Source organism: Engystomops pustulosus, chromosome 10 (assembly GCF_040894005.1).
Source record: "Engystomops pustulosus chromosome 10, aEngPut4.maternal, whole genome shotgun sequence".
NCBI classification, from domain to species: Eukaryota; Metazoa; Chordata; class Amphibia; order Anura; family Leptodactylidae; genus Engystomops; species Engystomops pustulosus.
Window position 1 is genome coordinate 13,227,406 of NC_092420.1, and position 20,245 is coordinate 13,247,650.

The 20,245-nt window shown below is 46.2% G+C and overlaps 2 protein-coding genes across 3 annotated transcripts in view; both read left to right on the forward strand.

Moving 5' to 3' along the window:
- Window positions 1-19,719, forward strand: part of SHQ1 (SHQ1, H/ACA ribonucleoprotein assembly factor) — a 67,176-nt gene extending 47,457 nt beyond the window's left edge. For both annotated transcript variants that reach the window (XM_072126875.1, XM_072126874.1), the window contains exon 12: window positions 19,130-19,719. In XM_072126875.1, the coding sequence (XP_071982976.1) occupies window positions 19,130-19,631 (502 nt within the window). In that variant the 3' untranslated portion in view covers window positions 19,632-19,719. The remainder of the gene's footprint in view (window positions 1-19,129) is intronic.
- LOC140103951 (uncharacterized) lies at window positions 1,688-6,291 on the forward strand. The gene is made up of 2 exons (XM_072127267.1): window positions 1,688-4,183; window positions 4,262-6,291. Exons 1-2 carry the CDS (start codon window positions 1,688-1,690, stop codon window positions 4,556-4,558), a joined length of 2,793 nt encoding a protein of 930 aa, XP_071983368.1. The 3' UTR covers window positions 4,559-6,291.
- Window positions 19,720-20,245: the final 526 nt, after the last annotated feature.

Consider the following 20,245-nt stretch of genomic DNA (forward strand, 5'->3'; position numbering starts at 1 on the left):
CTCACAGGACCGCAATGCATCCCTGGGAACGGGAGCGCGGCGCAGACGAATTCTACAGGGGGATGGGCTCCCCATTAAGGTATTTAACGTCACCTGGAGCAGGTAGTCACGCTGATCTCAGGTCTAAGATCTGTGCGTGACGCTGCGGTGCTGGTTTCCTGTGCTGTGTATTTCTGAAATTTTCCTGTGCGCTTCCACGGCTCTTATGATGGCTGACGAGGCAGACCCTACCCTCCTGCATCCTCCGGTTTCTGTAAGTGGGATTCTTGTGCAGGTTTGGGTTTTTTACTGTGTGTAAAATAGTGGGTCATTTATTATCCTCCGCTTGCCCTTTCAGGAGAAAGACCAAGGGTCTAAAGCGAAAGGCAAGGAGGATAAAGGGGATAAGACGAGCAGGTCTGAAAAACCCGAGAAAAGCCGGCTTAGAAAGTGTAACATGTGTGCCCACTCTATGTCCGACTCATACAAAAAGCCGATTTGCAAGTCTTGCATCGACAATTTTATGAGAGAGGAAAAGACATCATTCTTAGATGAATTAAAGGGGTTTATCGAGGAGAAAATAAGCTCTTCAGTGGCCGCTGCTACGTCTAGGCCTCCACCGAGTAAGAAACCTAGAGTGGAGCCGGATTCTTCTATATCTGAGGGGGGGGATGATTCTGAAGCTCCCTCTTGCTCATACGTAGAAGATGATGATCCTACGGATTCACAAAAAACAGAAGATTCACGTCATCTGTTTCAGTTTGAGGAACTCGATGGTCTCTTAAAAGCAATTAGACAGACCTTGGAAATCGAGGAGATTCTTCCCCCTAGATCTAAAGAGGAGGAACTATTTGGGGGACTGAAGGCAAAACGCCAGAGGGTGTTTCCCCTGAATGACACGTTAAAGGAGCTGGTTTCTGAGGAGTGGCAAGAGCCAGAAAAAAGGGTTATCGTGTCCAAAAACTTTAAAAAGAGACTTGTTTTCGAGCCCGAGGAGTCTAAAGTATGGGACACTTGTCCAAAGATGGATGTGCAAGTTACCAAAATAGTTAAGAAGACTGACCTTCCTTTTGAGGACGCGGCCCAATTAAAGGACCCTATGGACAGGAAGTCTGACTCCCTGTTGAGAAAGGCCTGGGAGACCTCCATGCTCAGTCTGAAAACTAACTTAGCTTCCACCTCAGTCGCAAGGAACTTGCTGTACTGGCTGAATGAGTTGGAATCCCACATCAAGGAGGGGACTCCGAGATCAACTATCTTGGAGAACTTTCCTTTGCTGAAATCTGCAACAGCCTTCCTCGCAGATTCTGCCGCCGAGGGAATTCGTTTCGCTTCAAAGGAGGGAGCACTTACTAACTCTACCCGACGGGCGCTGTGGCTAAAACAGTGGAACGGGGACATCAGATCCAAGGCAAAGCTGTGCAGTCTTCCCTTCTCAGGGGAGTTTGTGTTTGGCCCAGAGTTGGATGCTATACTTGAGAGAGCATCAGATAAGAAAAAGGGCTTCCCTGAGAGATCGTTACCCAAGAAGCAGCCCTTTCGGGACTTCAAAAAGGATTCCTACAAGGATAAAGGGAAAAGGGGACGCTGGAGCTACCCGAAAGGAGGTAAAGGGAGAGGGTTTCTGTTCTCCACCCCAACAGACCCTAATAGAAACAAAAAACAATGATGCCATAGTAGGGGGAAGGTTGCTAAGATTCAGAGGAGAATGGACAAAGGTCACTTCAAATCCCTGGGTCTTAGATATATTACTGCATGGTTACAACATCGAATTCCTCAGACTTCCCCCTACGAAATATATGCCACCTTCACCTTCCATGTCACTTACATCCCACAGCTTAATATGGCAAGAAGTAGCTTCTCTTTTGTCTTCTGGAGTGATTATACCTGTTCCACAGGATCAAGAGAAATCCGGTTTTTACTCTTCTCTTTTTTTGGTAAAGAAACCGAATGGCACAAACCGACTAATCATCAACCTGAGAGGTCTCAACGAGTTCATCATCTACCGGAAATTCAGGATGGAGTCGGTAAGATCAGCCACACACATTATTCACCAAGATGCATTAATGTGCACTATAGACTTAAAGGATGCATATTATCACATCCCTATACACCATTTCTCACAAAGGTTTTTAAGGTTTTCTGTCTTGTCTCCAGAGGGTGCTACACTACACTTTCAATTCTGTGCACTCCCCTTCGGAATATCTTCTGCACCAAGGACCTTTACAAAGGTGATGGCAGAGGTGGTGGCGTCTCTCAGACTACAGGACGTACTGATCGTCCCGTACCTAGACGACCTGCTTATTGTTGGCCAAGACAGGGGGAGCTTACTCTTCTCCAGAGATCTCACCCTAGAAACCTTAAAAAGACTGGGATGGATAGTAAACTACCAGAAGTCAGAACTTTCCCCAGCTACTGTGAGGAAATTCCTGGGTGTAAACCTGAACTCAGTTTACCAAATGTCGTTCCTTCCACAGGACAAGGGAGACCACATCAAGGATCTGATAACAAGGTTCAGGAGAAAGTCAGTGATCTCTATCAGAGAAGCTATGAAGATTCTGGGCTCCCTAACAGCCTGCATCTCCTCGGTAGCCTGGTGTCAGGCCCATTCCAGAATACTCCAGGGATGGATCTTAAGATCCTGGAACAGGAAACAGGAGGATCTGGACAGGAAAATCCCAATCCCACCTGCCGTCAAGGAGGACCTGCTATGGTGGTTGGAAGACGGAAATCTGAGGAAAGGGATCTTCTGGTCAAACAGCCCTTACATCCCAATCCAGACAGACGCGAGCCAGAGGGGCTGGGGGGCAGTGATGCCTCAGCAATTTTCCCAGGGTACCTGGACAGAGGAGATTACAAGAAGATCCTCAAATTTCCGCGAGTTGCAAGCAGTATGGGAAGCACTCAGCGCGAACACTCCTCTTCTGGCCCACCAACACCTCCTAATTCTATCAGACAATACAACTACGGTCTCCTACATAAAAAGACAAGGAGGAACCAGGTCTCCTCTCCTGAGTACCCTAGCTCGGAAAATATTTTCGTGGGCAGAACAACACACTCTGTCAATTTCTGCCACTCATCTAAAGGGCACGGAGAATTCAAGGGCAGACTTTCTAAGCAGAAGAAAGATCCTACCAAACGAGTGGAGCCTCAAGGAGGAGATCTTCCAAGGGCTAACATCTTTGTGGGGTTATCCTCTAGTGGACTTGTTCGCAACAAGGGAGAATACCAAATGCCTGCATTATTTTTCTCTGGAAAAAGGGGAGAACAGGGAACGGCTGGACGCCTTCTCTCACTCCTGGGACATTCCACTAGTCTACGCCTTCCCCCCAATTCCCCTGATCGCCAGGGTCCTGAGGAAAATATTTCAGGAAAATACCAGAGCCATCTTCATCTGCCCGAACTGGCCGAAGAAAAGCTGGTACCCACTCTTGAAGAAGATGTCACCAGAGAATCCAGTCATTCTTCCGCCATCAGAGGACCTTCTACATCAGGGTCCAATCCATCATCCAAACCCAGGGAAATTACAGCTGTCTGCCTGGATCCTGAATCCAGCTTCTTAAGCTCTCAGGGACTCTCATCTGAAGTCATCAAGACCCTGAAGGCAAGTAGAAAACCAGTCACCTTTGCCATCTATCATAAGATATGGAAGAGGTTCTGTTCCTTCTGTAAGGACAGTCCACCTTCCCAAGCTAACCTTAATATTTTGCAGGTGCTTGAATTTCTTCAGAAGGGTTTGGAGTTGGGTTTGTCTACCAGCACCCTGAAGGTCCAGGTGTCGGCGCTTAGTGTCTTCTTCGACCAGCCTCTCATCGAGCACAGGTGGGTCAAGAGATTTATTAAAGCTGCCTCTAGGTTAAAGCCTCAGACTGTCAAAAAATCATCAGCATGGGACTTAACTCTAGTTTTGAATGCCTTAATGAAGGAACCATTTGAACCTATTGATTCCTCCAGTGTTAAAAACCTGACACTTAAGACAGTTTTCCTGATAGCCATCACTTCTGCTAGAAGGTTAGGTGAACTTCAGGCTATATCAATTAGGGAACCCTACATGAAAATTCTAGATGATAGAATTGTTTTGATGTTGGATCCAAATTTTGTTCCCAAGGTGGTTTCCGATTTTCATAGGAATCAGGAGATTATCCTACCCTCCTTCTGTGAGAACCCTTCTTCGGCAAGAGAACGCGAATGGAGTTCTTTGGATGTAAGACGTTCTGTCCTAAAATACCTACAGATTACAGAGGCCTGGCGTATTGACTCTAACCTTTTCATCCAATTTCAGGGGAAAAATAAGGGGAGGAAGGCGTCGAAGGCGACTATTGCAAGATGGCTGAGACTGGCAATTGCCTCATGTTACGACCTACAGAAAAGCCCGATACCAGCGGGAATCCGAGCTCACTCGACCAGGGCTATGTCCACTTCTTGGGCGGAAAGAAGAGGAGCGTCACTAGATCAGATTTGCAGAGCTGCAACGTGGTCTTCATCCACGACATTCTCCAAGCATTATAGGCTGGACTTGCACTTGTCAAAAGACCTATCATTTGGACGCAAGGTGTTACAGGCTGTAATCCCTCCCTAAAAAAGCTTACTAATTTTGTAAGTCTCCAGGTTGGGCCGTCATGGGGGACGAAGCGGAAATTGTGAATTAGATTACTCACCGGTAATTCTATTTCCGTTAGTCCACCATGACGGCCTATATATTTTCCCTCCCAGCTGGATTTATTCCTTTCTTTGTGTTGTTATTTCCAGATAATTTTCCTTTGTATGTGGAGCAAACATACTAAATAAATCTGGTTGTATCTTCCTCAGCATGGTTATTTTGTAATCACTGGCGGGAGGATGCAAGGGGGGGAGCATTTAACCTCTCTTCTTCCTGTCCCTGCAGAGGTCAAGGGGCATCCTCCAGGTTGGGCCGTCATGGTGGACTAACGGAAATAGAATTACCGGTGAGTAATCTAATTCACAATTTTCTGCACATTTTGCAGTTTTCTGGCCTTTTGCCTCCACCTGCTGCTGTCTGTCACTTAAAGGTCATGTCGCAAACGCTATAAGTGAAGCTCCTAGACACACGAATAATCCATTATCCTATCTATATAATTTGGTGGGATTACGGGGCAGGTGTTGCGGGCCAGGACAGTACCTCAGTATATATTGGGGTGTTCCTGTGCTGCACATTACTAGGCCTATCCCCTGCGGAGGGTCAGGTCGGCGGTGCCATGGTGTGTAATACGGTGTCGGTCTGAGCCTGCCGCCATTACCGCTCCGCGTCTCTGTGTATCGGAGCTTCGCACGTCTTGCAGACATATTTACCTTGGCATAGACACAAGACGCAGTCTGTGCGAGGAAGATGAATTTGGCAGCGTAAGACTGGAGCTGTGGAAGAGCTTTTATTACAAGTGTATTTGGCAGGGAAGCGCTTTCCTTATGTACGGGAGCGCTCGCCGGCCGCTCTGTGGTATCCAGGCCTGGATCTGATCTCTCTGGGTGGCTACAGAGATATATGGATTATTGACATATAGTGCACAGCCCCCGCGCGTCTGGATGTCTTCTACCTGCAATGCAGCTGCTGCTCAGATTAAACCCAACAGGCGGGATTATATAATACATCACTGTGTATACACGCAGAGGAGCAGGAAAACTCTGATAATCTGGATGATCATATATTTTGGATTAGTATTTCTTATTAGAGTCTTGTAATCTGTGGACTGCACTGATGAAGTGAAAGTTCAGATTATGCTGTAGGACTGGACAGAAAACTGGAAGTTTCCAGATTATCCTGTATTTGGATCCTAGATTATCAGATCCAGTATCCTAGATTATCAGATATCTGGATCGTCAGGTGTTGCCAGATTAATCGATATCTGGATTATCAGGTGTGGCCAGATTATTCGATATCTGGATTGTCAGGTGTTGCCAGATTATTTGATATCTGGATTATCAGGTGTTGCCATTTTATTTGATATCTGGATTATTAGGTGTGGCCAGATTATTTGATATCTGGATTATTAGGTGTGGCCAGATTATCCGATATCTGGATTATTAGGTGTGGCCAGATTATCCGATATCTGAATTGTCAGGTGTTGCCATATTATTTGATATCTGGATTGTTAGGTGTTGCCATATTATCAGATGTCGGGATTGTCGGGTTATACCAGATTATGTGGATATTTGAGGGCTCCCTACTATTTTCGGTGAGGTTAGCTGCATAGGTTTATAATTGAGTTCAGAGGGAGCTGTATGCATCTATATTGAATGAGTTCCCCCTAGTGGTGGCGGCTGGCTGCTACAATTTTAATGGCGCATACATCTGGCGCATAAATGCCTTCAAAATCAATACTATGTTCATAAAGAGGTTTAATATAATCTGAAATGTACCAAAAAACGGAAAAAGCCAGAAACTCCTCTTTTAATGTATATACAAATCAGTCTGCGTGTGCTGTAGGGGTGGGCCCTATTTGCATTAATGGGATCTTATGCTGGTTTTAGCTGTAGGTCTCATTCTAAGATTACAAGCGTGTACTCACATTGCTGGTGGTGTATATCTATGACCGCTTCCGTCCAGTGATGGGGTCGCTCTGCCGGATGGCCCTGAGCGCCTTTCTCTCTATTGCCGGAATCAAAGATAATGACCCAGGACTAACGACTTGTCTTTTAATGGCCATTAGTTGCTTCTCTAGCTTTATTACCTGGCTCTGACCTTGGTGGTGATAACCTGCTAACCTTCATATCGCCCCAGGGACTCAGTACTTTTTATAGAGTGTAACCAGCGGCGGTGAGGAGAGACCTGGCGACAGCGGTGCATGGATGCAGGAGTGTTCTGCATCCTGCAACCTGAGCCGCACGCGTATACGCGATACGACCGCAGTATGATACAATATAATAATGTGCATGGACTGGCGCAGATCTCCACTAAAGGTTATGAGGATTGTGCCTGCAGGTCATAGAGAGAAACTAGGCAAAGGGTTGGGTTTTCTATGTGATTGGAGTCTGTTTTGCAGGGATTGTTAAAGGGTGCACTGATTTTTTATTATTATTATTATTTTTTAATATTTTCAACTTTTTCTAGCTTTTTTTGTAATTAGAATACCTGAAAAGCATCAGTAAGTAGGTTAGTTGATGTTGGTGACTCCTCCTCCGGAGTTGTGGATGGGTCTGTTATTCTAATTGAGTTTTTGTATATAAGAATTTCAGATCCATATCAACATATGATGCTTTTCAACCCCCACCTTGCCATATTTTGTTTGGCTGTAAAACAACTGGTTGCAGCAGGATCCACCACCTCCTTGCCATCTTTTTTTTGCTGAAAGATAACTGGCTGCAGCAGAATGCCCCCCCTCCTTGTCTCCTTTTGTTTGGCTGTAGGATAACTGGCTGCAGCAGGAGCCAACCACCTTCTTGCCATCTTTTGTTTGTCTGTAGCAGGATCCAGCCCCCTCCTTGACATCTCCGGTTTGGCTTTTAAGTGACTGGCTACAGCAGAATCCAACTCCCTTCTTGACATTTTTGTTTGGCTATAAGATAACTTGTTGAAGCAGGGTCCACCCCCTCCTTGTCTCCTTTTGTTTGGCTGTAAGATAACTGGCTGCAGCAGGATCCAGTCCCCTCTTTTTGCCATCTTTTATTTTGGCTGTAAGATTACTGGCTGCAGCAGGATCCAACCACCTTCTAGCCATGTTTTGTTTGTTTGTAGCAGAGTCTAACCCCCTTCTTGCCATTTTTGGATGTAGGATAATTGGTTGCAGCAGTATCCAGTCCCCCCTTCTTGCCATTTTTGTTTGGCTATAAGATAACTGGCTGCAGCAGGATCCAGCCCCCTCTTCTTGCCATCTTTTATTTTGGCTGTAAGATTACTGGCTGCAGCAGGATCCAACCACCTTCTGGCCATGTTTTGTTTGTCCACAGCAGGATCCAGCCCCTCTTTGACATCTCTTGTTTGGCTGGAAGGTAACTGGCTACAGCAGGATCCAACCCCTTCTTGCCATTTTTGTTTGGCTGTAAGATAACTAGCTGCAGCAGGATCCAATCCCTTTTTTGGCTGTAAGATAACAGGTTAAAGCAGGATCCCCACCCCCTTTCTTGCCATCTTTTGTTTGGATGTAAGATAACTGGCTGCAGTAGGATCCAACCCCTTCTGGCCATATTTTGTTTGTTTGCAGCAGGATCCAGCCCCCTCCTTGAAATCTCTTGCTTGCCTATAAGATAACTGGCTACAGCAGGATCCAACCAAAAATGGATCTTGCCATTTTTGTTTGGCTGTAAGAAAACTGGCTGCAGCAGGATTCAACCCATTTTTTGCCAAGGAAACCAAGGATTTTAAACCATACATTCAGTCGTTCCCCAGCTCATCTGCTGATGTACAGTACATGTGCTATAGAAGTTATTATCCATTTTTTTCTTTATGCAAATTTTGCTTCTTTGTGCTCTAGAGGCGGAGCCGTGTCTTTCAGTGCACCATTTGTTCTTTCTTTTAATCTGCTCCTCTCTTCTCTCTTACCCAATGATCAGCATTACTTGAAGTAGAATGACTGTATAGAAAAAGCAGGTGCACCCACAGACATGGCCCCGCCCCTGTTGCATCGAAACGTTAATTTGCTTAAAGGTAAAAGCAGAAATCCTCTAAAATAACAGATTGCTGTAGGTATGTCTGGAAGGCTTGTAACGTGCCCTACACATTGCTTTGGGGAAGGGGAGGGGGGGTCACTTGGTAGATTTTTTTTTTTTTTTTATACATTTCCCAATTCACTCTGAACTTTATTTGCCCTCCTGGGGAGATTTAATGCAAAACTGCTAAATAATCCGTATTTTCAGCAATCCATTAGAGTCATGAAGTTCAAGGTTTTTTTTTCTTGTCCTATAAAGAAAGAGGGAAAAATCTTTTCCTGTCTGACTAAAAGGTACCATTCAGATCTGTAAATTGGTTACATGTGTACCTCGCGCTGTCCTCGCCTAACCTCATTAAATACAAATTAAAGGGCCAATCCAGGAACAACTGCGTTTCATTAGGCTCGGAGATTTCCCCCAGAACAGACCCAGTTATGATGTGGGATGTGTACGTGAAGGGGATAACCTGACGTGTTCTGGAAAACTAATGCACCCACCTGACTGCGCTCATGAAATCCTCATCCACATACGGACAAAGAATACAATACTTTAATATATTACAGCGGAAATGAATATTTTTCCCCCTTTGTGCTGCCTTTATTTCCCCTTCATCCGTTGTAGGCTCTGTGTAAATGTGCAACACTTCACTCTCCAAAACTCTTGACTATAGCAAGTAACAAGTGGACATGGAGTAAGGGGCAGGAGGGGGATGCAGCTGCAGTGTTTCTCCTACAGTGTGAGTGAGAAGGGGAATGGGTCATAGGGGAGGAGCCATCTCATGTCTTCAACCCTGGAAAGGAAGATCACGGCTCCTTAATGGGGTTAATTTATCTTGTAAGGAAGAAGATGCATCTTTCTCCTCTTCCAGTAGCAGGCAGTTCTACGGTTAGTCGCCAAAAATGGAGGGGATGTAGGTGAAATTTTGTTTTTCCTCATTGTAAGAGTTAAGTTGTGGGATTGAGTGTTGGTAGGGATCATGTTCTCCTTTCATTGTCTTGGCTTATGTATAAGGCTTGTGTTGTGGATTTGGTAGGGATCATGTTACCCTCTCACTGCCTTGACTTATGTACAAGACTCATGTTGTGGGATTGGTAGGGATCATGTTACATTCTCACTATTATCCTTTGTATTAAGCTATTGCTGTGAGAGGGAGGAGACTTTTGATATCAAACTAGGAAGACATCCGCCCTTCAAAGCCTTGACATTAGTTTCTTCTTAGGGCAAAGAGACATCTTCCTCCGCTTCTGTCCGCCTGTAGTTTCACTTTTCCTCTTTGTAAATGTTCTAAATCACCTTATTCACTAATAACTTGTCTAAAGCAAAAAAAAAGTATTTAATACCTTTGGAGGAGGGGGATGCAGCTGCAGTATTTCTCCCATGTTGTCTGTGTGAAACTTATGTTGTGCACATTGGTGGGGGATTATGTTACATTCTCATACATGGCCTCAGTCTATGTATTAGACTTATGCAGTGACAGGAGGGAGTATGCATCAGGTAGAAGACATCTGATCAGCTCTGACATCAGGCCAGAAGGACCTCTACGGGCACTACTACATCTGTATATCTTGTGTCATAGGAGGGAAGTCGTAGCTCTGCCCGCTATGAAGAAAAATTTAAAAAGTCCTGCTTACAGTCGCCACTAGGGGGAGCTGCATGCATACAGTTTATACACTGAACTCCATAATAACTCAGTTTTCAATGAGTTTCCCCCTCATTGCAGAGGCCATGGAACCGTAGCAGAAAACAGACCCGCAACTGCTAAAAATAATTATAAAAACCCTGAATATTTAAGGTGGTGCTTAGAGTAAGTCGGTAGCCGATAATTGTATGTTCCTCTGTAGAGTCTTTATGTATATTTTATATAAGCAGGTCGTGGCTTCTAAGCAGAGATCACGGGGAAGAACAAAAATCCTATTAGGTTGTGGAGCAGAAAGTTTTGTGACATGTTAAATGATTATCCTCCCGGGAGAGAAAATATGAAGCTCTTAAAAGCCATTCAGCCGAGAGACTGTGCACCTCCGCCGCGTCCTCCTGGGACTTGTCTATTACATTATGTGCTGATTGCTCGGCTGTCAGTGCGCCGTGCCTCGGAGGTTACTGAGCGCCGCTGCAGAGGATATGAGAGCGATGAGAAGATCTGCTGCTGCAGGAAGTCGCAGAGGGTTTGGAGGGTTACGTTGTACAGAATTGTACACAGGCCATACACATCTTGATACACATTTCCCCTCTATCACCATGTTAACAGATTGACACAACATGTTGTGTCGGTAACTTGTTCGACCTCCTTTTTTGATCGGTGGGTTCCAGTACTTGGATGCCCACCAATCCACAAGTTATCCCCCCCCCCCACCACCACCATCCCATGGCTTGGAGAGAACTTTACAACTTGAGATAGTGGCCTTGGGAGGGGGCATATGAAAATTTGTAGGTGACTACTGGGTTTGGAACATCATGATGACAGGCCTTGTAGGGTAATGGAATTGGTCTATGGAAGGAGAATTAGTGACGGGATCGTGGATGGTCACTTGAATTGTGGGGAGTTAAGTCTAGGCTACCGGGCACCATGTCTAATAAATAAAATGGCCAATAACAGATTGCACAATTAAGTTATGGTGCGATAGAAGATGGTGGGCTGTTCTGATCTTTCTTTAGCTCCTAGGGATGACTGGTTGCATGTGTGTCACTTATCTCATGAAGACGTGACACTAGGATGCACTGTGAGTAGAAGATACTGGTAAGAGGCTGTGTTATGCTCTGGATAAGGTCCTGCTAAGAAATTTTGGCTCCAGGCATCATGTGGAGGTCACGGTGACATTTGCCACCTACCTACACATTGGACAGACTAAGTATGACTCCTTGTGCCAGAGGTGCCTACTGAAGGAAGAGAATTCGTCATAATGGTCTGAGCAACAGGACAAAGATCAAAGCGACGACTTGGCCACCTAATCCATTCTGACGAAACATCTGCACAACACGTCTGATCCATGGAGACTGCACCATACGGGACTTGAAAGAGCTACTGCTGCTACTATCTTGGTCTGGATACCACAGGGCACCTTCTGATCCTTTCCTTTTAGGTCATTAGGTCCTGGTATGGACTGGGATCTGTATAGTATTTTTGTGGACCTAGCCAAATCCAATCCATCTCCTCTTGGTTCCTGATCTTGCCACTTTTGACCACTACAACTGTGACCTCTCCACCATCAACAATGACTATATTTTTGTAATCACCTTATCCTGGTATATACGTGCCATTCCCCATAATCCCCTTTTCCTGGCATTGCATGTATTATGTATGATATTGCCTGGCACATTCTCCTATAATTGGATTATTATTCTGACTTCCTTTGAAGTGGAGGCATCACTGGCACTGACTACATATTCCTCAAGGCTAAGACTGGCATCTTCACCTCTCATACCTTTACCGTTGGCATTGCTAGACATTGTACCCTCTTTGGCGCAGGGATCTCTTGGTTTTCCTACAAGTGCCTTGTGTTCAGACTCTGCAGCCGCTTGGCGCTCCCTGGCATTGATTGGCACAATGCAGCCTTTTCATTGTGGGATATCACAGACGCCAGTAATTATAATGTACACAGAAAACAATTGTTTGATCAGGATTCTGCGCCTGGCAGCAACATGGCAGCAGTAGACGACGCTCGGCAGCGCTGCAGACTCGGGCAGGGAACAGAAGTGATTATAGTGAAGAAAATAGATACAAGGCGGGAGATAAATCGAGCACCAGGCTGTGATAAACCCAGCCAAAGCAATGGAGGGCATGGGGCGCACCAAATGTGCTGTTTGGAATGGGCGCCTTTATGCCAATTTTAGCCTTTTTATTATAAGGGGTTGAAGCGTATGAAATTGTTCTCTAAAATGATTAGGAAAAGGCTTAAAATGTCCTGCAAATGAGTTTTATAGTATTGTGTGAGCCTTTGTTATTATTGATACATCTCCTCTATCAATTACAGCTCTAGAATTTCTTAGCAACCAATCACAGCGCAGCTTTCATTTCTGTAGAGCAGTGTAAGAGAGGGAAGCACGGCTGTGATTGGTTGCTATGGGAAACGAGGCCTAGCGGACACCAGGGGTTGTTTATGAAACTGCCTAACAGAGAAGCAGGCTTGGTTGCTCAATCATAGCGCAGGTTTCATTTTGTATCCTGCTCTTAAGAAATGAAAGCTGTACAGTGATTGGCTTTTTTTTTTTTCTTTTTTAAATGGGCCCCAATTTTCTTTTTTTTTTCTCCTCTTAGTTACGTGCATGTTGACATCTATGGAGTAGATATTTGTCTGGTTAAGTAAAGTGCGCAGTTATAATGATGCAGACCTGTGTCAGATAGACACGCTCATGTTTCCATTTACTGGCTGCAAGCAGAGGTCTGTGCGTCCGAATTGTTGTATTTTGACATGGATTTCTGTAAGGGTGATGGCACACGTGGCGTTTTGAATGCGTTTTTGGCCCGTTTTTAAGCAGTCTTTCAAAAACCGCATGCGGTTTTTGTAAACACATCCGTTTTTGATCAGTTTTAATTGGTCAAACCTGTCAAAAACGGATGCGTTTACAAAAAAAACGCATGGGCTTTTCAATAACTCATGTGGTTTTTAACGGACTGCTTAAAAACGAGCCAAATTTGCGGTAACAGATCTGCAGCATGTGCACCCTCATGAAGGGTGACTAATCATACATGTCTGTGGAAAGCTGGGTGCTGTCTCGCTATCTGCCCTGATATGAGGGGCAGGTTGTTCCTGTATATAGGTGGTCCCCTCAGCCCCCTTTATCTTTGTAAATAGATCCCAACCCTTGGCACACCACAAGTGAGATAACAACCCTTATAATATCACACCCTACAGAAGAATGCACATCGTTGTCTGCTTCTCCCTATCAGTGGATGAATACATGCGGGGTGACCCCTAAAGCCGCCTTATCCCCAAGGCTCTAGCTGAACCTTTTCCCTCAGCCCCAAATTTACAGCCAGCTAACAAGGGGTTATACTTGATATCAGATCCGCACGTTGTTTGTTTTCTTCCCAGTTGAGTTCATTTTATTTCCAATCTAATGTCACCGGAATGGAATGAGAGGGAAGTGGGATTAGACCCTCCATCCCCCCCCCCCCATTATCTCCCCCCGGAGCACCCCCCACTATGAGATTGTGCCGATACATCCAGCTGCGTATAACTGCAAACAGATCCCTGGAAAAAGTGCAGCTTAGGACATGACGTATCTGCTTGACAGGACGCTTATAATCCCTCGCCAGAGTTCTGAATGAGACCCGGATACGCCGAGCGGTACAGGGTCTGGCCACAGTCCAGAGGGGCGCAGTCAGGATTTCGAGGGATTCTGCAATGAGACTCTCAATGAGCTATAAGCAAGTCTCACTTAAATCTATTAAAGAATGTGAGGGTGTCCTAAATCAATCCAGATTGGCAGGGACACAAGGAGGACCTGTGTATAATCCAGCAGCCAGTGTTGGGTATTGCCCCTGTTGAGATGTGTAATCAGACCTTTATGTATGTTGATGGCAGCAGGACTGTAAAATATGCATCTACCCTCACCGGCCTTTTTATTAGGTACACCATGCTAGTAATGGGTTGGACCCCCTTTTGCCTTCAGAACTGCCTCAATTCTTCGTGGCATAGATTCAACAAGGTGCTGGAAGCTCCTCAGAGATTTTGGTCCATATTGACATGATGGCATCACACAGTTGCCGCAGATTTGTCGGCTGCACATCCATGATGCGAATCTCCCGTTCCACCACATCCCAAAGATGCTCTATTGCAGGGGTCAGGAACCTTTTTGGCTGAGAGAGCCATATGCGCCACATATTTTAAAATATAATTCTGCGAGAGCCGTACAATATGTTTAAAGGGACACTGACGGAACAATGGCTCCAGCAGTTATTAGTACAGCAAGGAGTCCCCCCCCCCCCCCTGTACTAAGCCGCCACTGGACCAAAACCATAGTAATTCCCTGTAAAATAAAAATTAGATAATTTACATTCCCTATTAATTTACTGTCCCTATACAGACGGCAACTGCTGCAGAACATCCCTATACATGAGCCAACCGCTGCAGAACATCCCTATACAGACGCCAACCGCTGCAGAACATCCCCATACATGAGCCAACCGCTGCAGAACATCCCCATACATGAGCCAACCGCTGCAGAACATCCCTATACAGACGCCAACCGCTGCAGAACATCCCCATACATATGCCAACCGCTGCAGAACATCCCCATACAGACGCCAACCGCTGCAGAACATCCCTATACAGACGCCAACCGCTGCAGAACATCCCTATACAGACGCCAACCGCTGCAGAACATCCCCATACAGACGCCAACCGCTGCAGAACATCCCCATACAGACGCCAACCGCTGCAGAACATCCCCATACAGACGCCAACCGCTGCAGAACATCCCCATACAGACGCCAACCGCTGCAGAACATCCCCATACAGACGCCAACCGCTGCAGAACATCCCCATACAGACGCCAACCGCTGCAGAACATCCCCATACAGACGCCAACCGCTGCAGAACATCCCCATACAGACGCCAACCGCTGCAGAACATCCCCATACAGACGCCAACCGCTGCAGAACATCCCCACACAGACGCCAACCGCTGCAGAACATCCCCACACAGACGCCAACCGCTGCAGAACATCCCCATACAGACGCCAACCGCTGCAGAACATCCCCATACAGACGCCAACCGCTGCAGAATATCCCCATACAGACGCCAACCGCTGCACAACATCCCCATACAGACGCCAACCGCTGCAGAACATCCCCATTCAGACGCCAACCGCTGCAGAACATCCCTATACAGATGCCAACCGCTGCAGAACCTCACATTAATGTAGAATTGCAGTGGTGGGGGAAGATATGAGGGGATGATGCAGAGGGGTCTGTAAGGGACACTTAGGAGCTTCATAGCTGCTCCTGCATACAGGACACTAAGGGGTTAAGGCAGAGTGTGACAGGACACTGGGGGGGAGGGAGCACTTATCTCTGGCTGATCCCCGGCTCCTTCTCCTCAGGTGCTGATGTCTCCAGTGCTGATGTCTCTGGAGTATGCAGCTCTCTGGTCTCCTCTGTCTGAATCTCCCGCGCTGCTACATCCAGCCCCGGGATTGGCCGCAGTCAGACAGTCTCCTCCCCTCCCTCTCTCACACAGGAGGCTGCTGCAGGGAGGGAGACCGAGGTGCCCGCCCCTGAATTAACCCCGCGGACCCTGCGCTGCTCTGCCGATTACATCCAGGGGCATAACTACAGCCGGGGACACAACAGGGGCCCCGGACATACGAGGAATACGGGCCCCTGGTCTTGGCAGGCATCTTAGCAGTTGCTGCGGCTGTAGTTACGCCCCTGGATAGGAGCCCCGGCTGCGAGCCAGATGCGGCCATCAAAAGAGCCACATCTGGCTCGCGAGCCATAGGTTCCCGACCCCTGCTCTATTGGATTGAGATCTGGTGACTGTGGAGGCCATTTGAGTCCAGTGACCTCATTGTCATGTTCAAGAAACCAGTCTGAGATGATTCCAGCTTTATGACATGGCGCATTATCCTGCTGAAAGTAGCCATCAGATGTTACAGGGTACATTGTGCTCATAAAGGGATGGACATGGTCAGCAACAATACTCAGGTAGGCTGTGGCGTTGTACCAAGGGGCCCAAAGACACCATGACACCAGCGCCACCAGCCTGACCCGCTGATACAAGGCAGGATGGATCCATGCTTTCATGTTGTTGACGCCAAATTCTGACCCTACCATCCGAATGTCGCAGCAGAAATCGAGACTCATCAGACCAGGCAACGTTTTTCCAATCTTCTACTGTCCAATTTCGATGAGCTTGTGCAAATTGTAGCCTCAGTTTCCTGTTCTAAGCTGAAAGGAGTGGCACCCGGTGTGGTCTTCTGCTGCTGTAGCCCATCTGCCTCAAAGTTGGACGTACTGTGCGTTCAGAGATGCTCTTCTGCCTACCTTGGTTGTAACGGGTGGCGATTTGAGTCACTGTTGCCTTTCTATCAGCTCGAACCAGTCTGCCCATTCTCCTCTGACCTCTGGCATCAACAAGGCATTTCCGCCCACAGAACTGCCGCTCACTGGATGTTTTTTCTTTTTCGGACCATTCTCTGTAACCAACAACCATGCCACATTCAAAGGCCCAAAATCACCTTTCTTCCCCTGATTCTCGGTTTGAACTGCAGGAGATTGTCTTGACCATGTCTACATTCCTAAATGCACTGAGTTGCCACCATGTGATTGGCTGATTAGAAATTAAGTGTTAACGAGCAGTTGGACAGGTGTACCTAATAAAGTGGCCGGTGAGTGTATATTCCAGTGTTGTAACTGGGGATGTGTCCTCAAACTGCTATGCTCTGTGCTATCTGCAGCCAGTGTTAGGTATTATACTTTAAGAGATATCTTATTATACCTTTGTGTGTATTAGATGCTGCAGGACTGTGAAATATGGATTTATATTCCAGGATTGTAGCTGTTCCATGTACACTAGGGGTATGTCCTCACATTTCTGTGCTCTGTGCACTGAATTGCAGATATTATTAGGTATAGGGCCTTGAATGATATGTAATTATACTTTTCTATTTGTTCTTAGTAGTAGCAGCAGGACTGTGAATGCTGAATTTATATTCCTGAATTGTAGCTTTTCCAGCTCACACTGCTGTGTCTGTAGTCAATGTTGGGTATGAATGCTGGAGGGAAGTGTAATTATACCTTTCCGAACGCTGCTTGACTGTTGTAGCTGCTACGGGTCCAAAGGAGGGAGAGCTGTAAAGCAGATCAATGCAGAGAGCTCAGAACTCAGCAGGGTGAGGACGTATCTCAAGTGCACTAGGATAAGCTACAATCCTGGAATGTATATGTCCTCTTTCACTTTATGTACTGCTGCTCCAATCATTCTCTATGGCGCTGCTGGACCTGCAGCTCTGTGCATTAGGGAGAACAGGCGTTCACATGATTTACGGGACTCATTGGGAAGGACCCTCGTACAGACAGAGTATTAGAAGTCCCTTGGAGAGTCCAGGTGCCAGATTCCTGTGGATTCCCTTCCCTAGGGGCCGGCTGAGTGGGCGTGTCTTATCTTATCCGCTCTTCTAATATAGAGGGAATGACTCCTCCGGCTGCCGGCTCAATGTCTGGGAGAAAATGGGGCAGAAGTTACAAAATCAACGCCGGTCACCTAAAAAAATGTACGATATCACGTTATGCGATATGACGGTGTCGGTGCCATTTTTTGTTTATGAACTTTTTCCGTCCCTTTAAGTCGACTTTCCAATGAAATCCTCAGTATTTTGCACGTCTTATCAGTGACAACCCTGACCCAGAGACGAGACGCAGGAGCTGAACTAAGCCCCAGAGGCGGCAGCTGCATCCACCGTGTGCGCTGCCCTTGTCTGTATACATAGGGGGGTTAATGTATAACCTGGGGGAGATGTGTCACCACCTCGGGGGGGGGGGGGGGGGGGTTACATCATATACAGCACAGGTACATCCTCCGAACCTGCCAGGGGGACACAAAAGTATCAAACCTCCATTAGTCTTTATGCTTCCACGTTCTATGAAGGTTGTCATGACATCTGAAGGGGTGGCTCTTACCGTTTTCCAGTTTCTAAATCAAAGCCCTACCCAGTTAGCGATTTGCAGGCCATAATTGTGCCTGGATAGGGGAAGGGACCCTAGAAAAGCTGGGTGAGGACCTCTCTATCCTCTGCAGTTTTTGACTCGGATGTCATCAAGGACGCCCCACTGGTGTAAAAGGTTGGCAGGCATTGGAGATTGATTGTGTAAGTGTGGTAACAGCAGGATTGGGAGATGTGAATCCATACTACAGGATTGTAGTTTGTCCTCACACTGCTGTGCTCTCTGCATTGATCTTCTTCAGAAGCCTCTCCTTCCGTCCTGAGAAAAATCTGCAGCTTTTGGTTAAATACTACAACAGTCATTCAGTGCAATGGAGGGGATTTTGGGTAAGTTCTGTGTCAAGGACTAAGAGCACAGCAGTGTGAGGACACTCCATCCCAATCCTGGAATATAAATCCATATATCACAGTATAACTAACAGTAAACACAAATGTACAATTACACATCTCTCCAGGGACAGTGCTTAACAATGGCTGCAGAGAGCACAGCAGTGTGAGGACAGTCCTGGAATATAAATCCTTATATCACAGTCCTGCTACAAACGCACGCAGGAATGATTATACATCTTTCCAGGGATTTGCAGTCTCCATCGAGACTATAAGCATGTCCTCACACTGCTGTGCTCTCTGCAGAGAGCTTCTCTACAGCCTCCCCCACTGTTATAAGTAAATGCTGCCACAGTTGCTGCAAGTAGAGAGGATGGACTTTTGAATGCAGGGAGCACAGCAGTGTGAGGACATGTCCCACCTAATTCAGTGGTCATAAATGTTTTAAAGTGACACTAGTCGTAATAATAAAATCTCCTGTTGCTATGACTGCACTGAAATTTTCCACCTTTACTTTTATATAACTTTTTTTTTTTCCTTTTTTGTTTTACCAATCTAGATCTAAGAAAGTGAGTGGCTTATTAGAGTGCCTGCGAGCGACGAGCGTCTCCAAGGCGGATCTGGGCCTGGAGCTGGCGGAGCTGGAGGAAGCCGCCGCTTTGGTTCAAGAGGAAGAAAAACAGCTCCAGGCATCAGAGAATAGTCCCCGGCAGCCGCCAGCGCTCATTACATCCGAGGCATCGAGCGCCTCTGACTCATCAGAGACTGAATCCACCTCATCAGACGAGGAGACCCTCCCGGAGGAGGCGGCCGCGCCTCTCATACAGGTCGTGGAGGACACGGAGACGCACAAGGACACAGCTGAGGATGCACAGCCCCATCCTGGGGACACAACCAGGACCACAGAGGACCAGGGAGCACCCACACACCTGAGCCAAGAGCAGCAGGATACAGACTGCACCCCCTGTACTGAGCACCCACGGCAGACCACACAGATCCTGGAGGTGACCCCAGGGATGATGAGCCGGCTCCACATCATAGGGGAACCGGAGGAGGGATAATCTCTGCCACTATGGACACGGAGGATTTATTTTGTGAATATTTCATTGTTTCCTCATATTTTGTATCTAATAAATCTGACGAGCGATATGTGTTCTGTATGATGTGTTACACCGGGAGTAAGGATCTATCTGGATATCCGGGATATCTATGTACAAGGGTATATGGGAGCAATGGAAAACTAATGCAACATGGACACTACCTAGTCTATCTCACATTCCTTATCTTGATTTATTTATCCGTCCAATATCTGTCAATCTCATATTTGTCTGTCCATCTAATCTTTTTATCTATGTAGCTCATGTCTCATGTCATGTCCATATATCTATCTCATATCTATCTGTCCGTCTATCCATCTTATAGCTAGCTATCTATTTATCTATATCAAATCTATCTATCTCTCATATCAATGTCTTTCTTTCGATCTATCTCATTTCTATCTATCTAATATTTATCTATCTATCTATCTATCTCATATCTATCTATCTATCTATCTATCTATCTCATATCTATCTATCTATCTATCTATCTCCTATCTATCTATCTATCTCATATCTATCTATCTATCTCATATCTATCTATCTATCTATCTCATATCTATTTATCTATCTCATAT

Bases quoted from the DNA above. Each gene is read 5' to 3' on its own strand.
- LOC140103951 (XM_072127267.1), top strand. From the start codon at position 1,688: ATGGACAAAGGTCACTTCAAATCCCTGGGTCTTAGATATATTACTGCA. The intron at 4,184-4,261 runs GTAAGACGTTCT...ATCCAATTTCAG, and splicing joins GCGAATGGAGTTCTTTGGAT to GGGAAAAATAAGGGGAGGAA.